Source organism: Crocuta crocuta, unplaced genomic scaffold (assembly GCF_008692635.1).
Source record: "Crocuta crocuta isolate KB4526 unplaced genomic scaffold, BGI_CrCroc_1.0 scaffold334, whole genome shotgun sequence".
NCBI lineage: Eukaryota > Metazoa > Chordata > Mammalia > Carnivora > Hyaenidae > Crocuta > Crocuta crocuta.
The window spans coordinates 2793396-2800093 of NW_027533260.1; the positions used below are offsets into that span (position 1 = coordinate 2793396).

At 54.1% G+C, this 6698-nt stretch overlaps 1 protein-coding gene across 3 annotated transcripts in view; it reads left to right on the forward strand.

Annotated features, from left to right (window-relative positions):
- The first annotated feature begins 4131 nt into the window (after positions 1-4131).
- LOC144217786 (izumo sperm-egg fusion protein 1-like) overlaps positions 4132-6698 on the forward strand; it is a 3687-nt gene continuing 1120 nt past the window's right edge. Inside the window, exons 1-8 of one of the 3 annotated variants that reach the window (XM_077747508.1) lie at positions 4132-4384; positions 4711-4809; positions 4902-4976; positions 5274-5360; positions 5622-5642; positions 5900-5980; positions 6144-6244; positions 6499-6652. In XM_077747508.1, coding sequence (XP_077603634.1) covers positions 4734-4809; positions 4902-4976; positions 5274-5360; positions 5622-5642; positions 5900-5980; positions 6144-6244; positions 6499-6652 — 595 coding nt within the window. In that variant the 5' untranslated portion in view covers positions 4132-4384; positions 4711-4733. Of the gene's footprint in view, positions 4810-4901; positions 4977-5273; positions 5361-5621; positions 5643-5899; positions 5981-6143; positions 6245-6498; positions 6657-6698 lie in introns of all 3 variants that reach the window. The other 2 variants (XM_077747509.1, XM_077747506.1) reach the window with 2 other exon arrangements.

Sequence of the window (6698 nt, forward strand, 5' to 3'; positions counted from 1 at the left end):
TGCCCCCGGGCGTCACAGAGAAGTGATGCAAAAGATAAGACAAACCATGAGGAATTTCTGGGATCTGCCATAATTAGAGGATACCTTTATGGAGGTTATCGGTGAGGGCAGGGTAGAGCGTGGGAATCCAGGGTCTTGGGAAAGCAGGAGTCTGGTGCTAGGATGCTGGGGGCAGGGGCAGTCGGGGGACGGGAGGGAAGGGCCGGAGACAGCGTCTACTGGGTTTCATGAATGGAGAAGGCTGGGATGCAAATTCTAGATCTTCCCCCAGGCTAGCCAATACACTGTTCCCATACCCCTTACCCTGCAACTTTATGTAAAAAACTACAACTCCCAGAAAGCAACGGAGTGGCGATCCCCTTACAGACCTAGCCTTGCCCAGTGCCGCATGGGTATTGTAGTTTTGAACACCAGCTGGGCCAATGAGACCTTAAGGCTTAGAACCTGAGGTTCTTTCTCCCCTTCCCACATTTCCCGTGTCCCTCCAGATGAGGCCACAAAGGAAAGGTCAGTCTTGAATTTTCCTTTTTACTTTGTTTTTAACATTTTTATTGTTTTGTTTGTTTGTTTGTGTGAGAGATAGAGCATGAATGGAGCATAGGCAGAGAGAGGTGGAGACACAGCACGAGAATCAGGGTTCAGTCTCTGAGCTGTCAGCACAGAGCCTGACACGGGGCTCAAACTCACGAGTAGTGAGATCATGGCCAGAGCCAAAGTTAGAGGATTAACCAACTGAACCACCCAGGCGCCCCAACTTGAGTTTAATGACAAGTGTGAGACTTAACTGAAATGGCGGTGTAGCCGGTAAATGCACAGAGGGGTCAAGGGAGGGGCTCCAGAATCTTTCAGAGAAACGAGTTTTGGTGAGGACGGGTCTGGTAGTGGCTCAGGGGCCATCTGCCTCCGATCAAATTCCAGCCCCCTCATCCCCTAGCTGTGTGGCCTTAGAGAGGAATTTCACTGCTCTGTTTCCTTTAAGAATGATCCTTACAGTGCCTGCCTGCCAGCCAATGAGTAGCTTCGTGGCCAGCATTTTTAAGTGGTCATTCAATGTCACTGTCCCTCTCTGAGAAGGCCTCAACTGTGATGCCAGTCTCTTCAGACAGAGGTGGGGAGGAGGGAAAGCAATCCGTGTCACCCTGCACCTTCCCAGATGACACTTTTGTGAATGAGTTCTCCAAGATGTTCATGTGGGAAAAGGAAACTTTTCAGAGCTACCTCATGTGGGTCCAAGGAAAGGGTGGGGGAAGATGGGAATCCCCAGGGACCACGGCCTCTTCTACATCAGTCCCATGGTCCCTGTCCCCAGGACCCTGCTTTCTATGTCCAGCTTCTCACCTCTCTCAACCCTGTTCTCCCCTGGACACAGAGATCCAGAACCCGAGTCCTTCTTCCAACCCAAGAGCCCAAACCCAAACGATTACTTCGCACCCTCTCTCAACCTCTTTAACTTAGGAATCTGATCATTCTTCTTTTTTCTTAGGCAGATTTTTGTCCCAACAAATGTGGTGAGTCTGGGTTATGGGAGCTGGCCTCTACCTCTCAAATGTGACCTGTAAATACCCAACATTTCTCCTCTTGCTTTGGGTCTGGATGGTTCTTCATTCCCCAGTCTGAGAGGTTCCTGGTCCCCAAAAGTCCTTAGCACTGCAGACTTAATGGGCAGGAGGGCATATTCTATGTGTGCTCTTCCCTGAGCCCGGTTAGATCCCTCTTCTGGCAGGACGCCCATCTAGCCCCGCCCCTTGGGCTGATTCCTAGGGATTCTGCACCTGACCCAACCCAGCGCTTGGCCCTGCCCTCTCCGTTTGCATCATCTCTCAGTGCAAATACAGGCTTGATCCTGCGCCTTCAGATACAAAGTTGCAGCTTCTGATCTGGTGCAGTAACTCCAAAAAGCAGCTTTAGGTTTGTGGCAAGTCAGAGACTGCAGGGTTCTGAGAGCTAGAGCTGCCCGGAGGGGTCGGGGAAAGACGGGCAGAGGAAAGCTGGAGTCTAGAGCGTGCTGAGACTGAAGCCTGCCCACCAGAAAAGGGGGGCCTAGAGAAAGCAGGAGGAACTTGACAGAGGGCCAGGAACTGAAAGAGACTATCCCACAGTAACTCCTGTCCTCAGTGCACCAAATCAATGTCCATGAAAAGGAAGACATGGTCCTGGGCTGTGAGCTCGACTGGCATAAACCATCTGAAGGCCGGACCAATTACAGCTTTTACAGGGTGGGGCCCTTCAACCCCAAGTCCTTTAGAATTTTGTGAACCACTGACCCCTGTATCCATAGCCATGTTCCCACAATTCTTATGTCCCGTGCGTGACTTACCAGGTTTGACTTCTACCAATCTCTGGGGACCCCATGCCCTTACCAGTATACTCTGGACTCCCATCTCCCCCCACTGAGTTCCCATGATGCTCACACTTGCACTAGCCCAAGCCCTGAATTCCCCAGGCCTCTGTGACCCCTGAGCTTGGGTCTAGGTTTGGGGGAGCAATTCAGAGACCTTGGTGTACAAGGGGAAATGGCTCGCCCTGACCAAGCCCCTGGTGAGACCAGAGGATGCAGGTAACTATCGCTGTGCGTTGGGCACTGTGCGATCCGGCCCAGCCCCAATAGTCCATTTTCAAGTCACAGGTCAGTGCTGTGACCTGTGACCAGATGTCCAGGGTCAGCTTTCACACCCTCAGGTACCAAAGGTTCTGAATGTTCCAAAGGAAAAGGCCATAGTACTAAGTGAAAAATAAAAGATTTATCTGGTCGCCTAAATATAGGACTCATTCCCTCCACTGTCTTTTGGACTCTTGATTTCCCGAGGGGAGGTCTCAGGCTGGTCTCCAGTTCCAGAAGGAGAGACTGGGAAACCGGATCCCATCATCATGGCAGGGCCACCTGAGAGATGTAATTCCCAATTCAAGGAATAGGGAAGGGCTAGTCCTACCCAGATCCCCCCCCGCAGGGCTGTCCCCTCACAGGATGCCCCCTCCCCACTCTTCTGGTAAATTGGTTCCTCTGGCCTTTTCCTGTCCCCCAGTCAGTGCTGGGAGCTGAGGCCAGGCAAAGCCTGAACAGGAAGAACGGGGTCAGGATCCAACCAGGGTCAATGGAGCAGGGCCCCGGGGTGCTGTCGGGACCTGAAGCAGGGTAAAAACCGGGGACCTGGGGGTCGACACCCTCCTCCCTCAAACCCAAGACCCAGTCCCCAGCCTTCTCCCATATCAGCAGCCAGGAGTTAGGCTCCCTTCCTTCTCCTCTGCCCAGACTCATTAGTNTTTTCAAGTCACAGGTCAGTGCTGTGACCTGTGACCAGATGTCCAGGGTCAGCTTTCACACCCTCAGGTACCAAAGGTTCTGAATGTTCCAAAGGAAAAGGCCATAGTACTAAGTGAAAAATAAAAGATTTATCTGGTCGCCTAAATATAGGACTCATTCCCTCCGCTGTCTTTTGGACTCTTGATTTCCCGAGGGGAGGTCTCAGGCTGGTCTCCAGTTCCAGAAGGAGAGACTGGGAAACCGGATCCCATCATCATGGCAGGGCCACCTGAGAGATGTAATTCCCAATTCAAGGAATAGGGAAGGGCTAGTCCTACCCAGATCCCCCCCCGCAGGGCTGTCCCCTCACAGGATGCCCCCTCCCCACTCTTCTGGTAAATTGGTTCCTCTGGCCTTTTCCTGTCCCCCAGTCAGTGCTGGGAGCTGAGGCCAGGCAAAGCCTGAACAGGAAGAACGGGGTCAGGATCCAACCAGGGTCAATGGAGCAGGGCCCCGGGGTGCTGTCGGGACCTGAAGCAGGGTAAAAACCGGGGACCTGGGGGTCGACACCCTCCTCCCTCAAACCCAAGACCCAGTCCCCAGCCTTCTCCCATATCAGCAGCCAGGAGTTAGGCTCCCTTCCTTCTCCTCTGCCCAGACTCATTAGTCTGAGCCCCACCCCCTGCACCCCAACCGGACCACTCAGGAACCTCATCTGGGATGATGAGATGAAAATTCTCGTCTGAGAGGGGACAGTCGGCTTTATCCTGGAACCATAGGCGGAGCCTCCCTTTGTTGCGGTCCAATCAACTCACAGTTGGGTTTGTGGGCGGGGCCAGAGAAACTCCCTGGGAGCGTCTCTAGGGAAGTCGGGGGTGGGGGGGGAGCCCATGAGGGAAGGTAGAAGGTGGAGACTGTGGGATTTCCTTGTAGATTGAGGTGGCCCTCGAGGGTCACTCAGGTCAAAGGCTGTCCACATCACGTGGCCAGCCTCAGCTTCGGTCCAACCACATCCTTAATTTTAGTCGTGGCACAACAGAGTGGAAGGACACGGCCTGCTCGGCCCCGCTCAATGCCCTCCGCCTGGGTTCCTCTCTTCAGTGAATCCTAGTAGTATTCGAGCGGACGACATTCAGATTCAAGGTCGGGCAGCGGCTGTTCAGGGTGCATCGGGACTCCGGACTCCTCGGTTTCCTAACCGAGAAGTGGGAGCTCTGCAAATTGTGGGTCTTAGTCTCGAGGAACGGCTTTTGTCCCATTTGTGATCACCTTGACGGTGTGGGGTAGAAGGATTCTTCCTGGCGTTCTGCACAGACTGAGAGCTCTGGCGGCAATGGGTCCCCAACTAGCCCTCCTGGTGGGGGCGCTAGTCGGGTGCCTGCTTCCTGCCCGGGGCTGTATATTATGTGACCCTAAGGTCGAATTGGCGCTGAACTCCTTGGAAAAGGATTACCTGCCTACCCACATAGGGCGAGGGCGTCAGCAAGAAGTGATGAAAAAGATAAGACAAACCCTGGAGAATTTCAAAGATCTGCCAGATTTAAAGCCAACGTATGATAGGATTGTCGGTGAGGGCCTGGTGGGGCATGGGAACCCTGGCTCTGGGGAAAGGAGGGGTCTAGGGCCAGGAGNCCTTCCCTCATCCCCTGTGTCCCTCCAGATGATGTCACAATGAGAATGGCATCCACGAGTTTTCTGAGGAGTCTGAAAATGATCACAAACCGTGGTTTAACAGGTAAATGGGTCAAACTGCCCAGGTTCAAAATCCGTCCTAGTCATCCCTTAGCTGTGTGGCCTTGAGGGAGGATTTCCCAGGTTTGCCACCTCTAAAATGGATCATAACAGTGCCTGGCCCCAGGCTGTCGCTTAGCTCAGTGGCCAGCATGTTAAGTGGTCATCAATTTCATTGTCCCTCCCTGAGAAGGTCCCAACGTGAATTGCCAGCCTCTTCAGAGAGAGACAAGCTGTGTGTACCTCACTCCTGGGTGGGTGGGGGATGGGGAGTACACCCTGTCACCCTGCTGCTTTCCAGGTGACACTTTCTTGAAGGAGTTCTCCAAGATGTTGACTCGGGAAAAGGAATCGTTTTGGCGCAATGTAACTCGGTTCCTAAAACCTGGTGAGGGAAGATGGAAGTCCATCAGGGACCTCAGCCCCTTCCTCCAACTGTCCCAGGGTCCCTGTCCCCAGCCCCCTGCTTGTCTATGTCTATCCTATGACCTCTCCTGACCTCGTTCCCCCTTGGGCCCAGAGATCCAGGCAGCTGGGTCCTTCCTCCCTCCAACCCAAGACCCCAACCCCCCACCTATTCTTTAGCCCCCTCTCTCTTATCCTTTACCTTTGAAATCTGATAATTTTTTTTTTCTTTCTTCTGAGGCAGGTTTTTGTCCGAACAAATGTGGTGAGTCCGGATGATGGGAGCTGGTTTGCTATCCCTCATTCCTGCCCAGGTCTTGCCCCTGCCCTGCGGGGCCTATTCTCCGTGTGCTCTTTACTGAGCCTGGTTAGATCCCTCTTCCGGCCGGACTGCCTTCTAGCCCCGCCCCTTAGGCTCACCTCTAGGCATTCAGCAACTGACTCCGCCCCAGACCTTGGCCCTGCCCTCCCCGTGTAGCCTCGTCACTCAGGGCAAACACAGCCTTGTTCATGCCTCTTCAGGTAGGTTGTTGCAGCTTCTGAGGTATTGCGATAATTGCACGATGCACACCAAAAGTTGTCCAAAGTCCACAGATTGCGGGGGTGAGAGACCTGGGGCCCGCTGGAGGGGTGTTGCGCGAGAGGGGCGGAGCCTAAGTCGGCCCAGAGGAAAAGGCAGGGAGGAGAACAAGTGGGAGGGAGTTGAGGGTGGCCCAGAGACGTTGAAGAAGCCCCCCCACCCCCGACCTTAACCCTCTCTCCCCAGTGCGCCGAATTAGCGTCTATGAAAAGGATGACATGAACCTGGACTGTCAGCTCGACTGGCATACAATAGCCGAAGGCGTGACCAATTACAGCTTTTACAGGGTGGGGCCCTTCAACCCCAAGTCCATTAGGCTTCTGTGAGCCCCGACCTCTATAACCACAGCCTTGTTCCCACAATCCCCACGACCCATGATCTACCAGGTTTGACTTCTGCTGATCCCCAGGGTTCCCATGACCTTGGCAGTATACCCTGGACTCCCGTCTCCCTGCCCACTGAGGTCCCGTGATGATTCACCCCTGTACTTTCCCAGGCCTGAATTCCCCAGGCCTCTCTGACTCCTTGAGCTTGGGTCTAGGTTTGGGGGAGCAATTCTGAGACCTTGATGTACCAGGGAAAACGGCCAGCCCTGGCCAAGCCCCTGGTGCGGCGAGAGGACGCAGGTAACTACCGCTGCGAGCTGGGCACCGAAAGATCGGGTCCAGTCTCGATCATCCGTTTTGAAGTCACAGGTCAGTGCTGGGGATTTGACAGAAGTGTGGAATTCAGGGTCCTGGC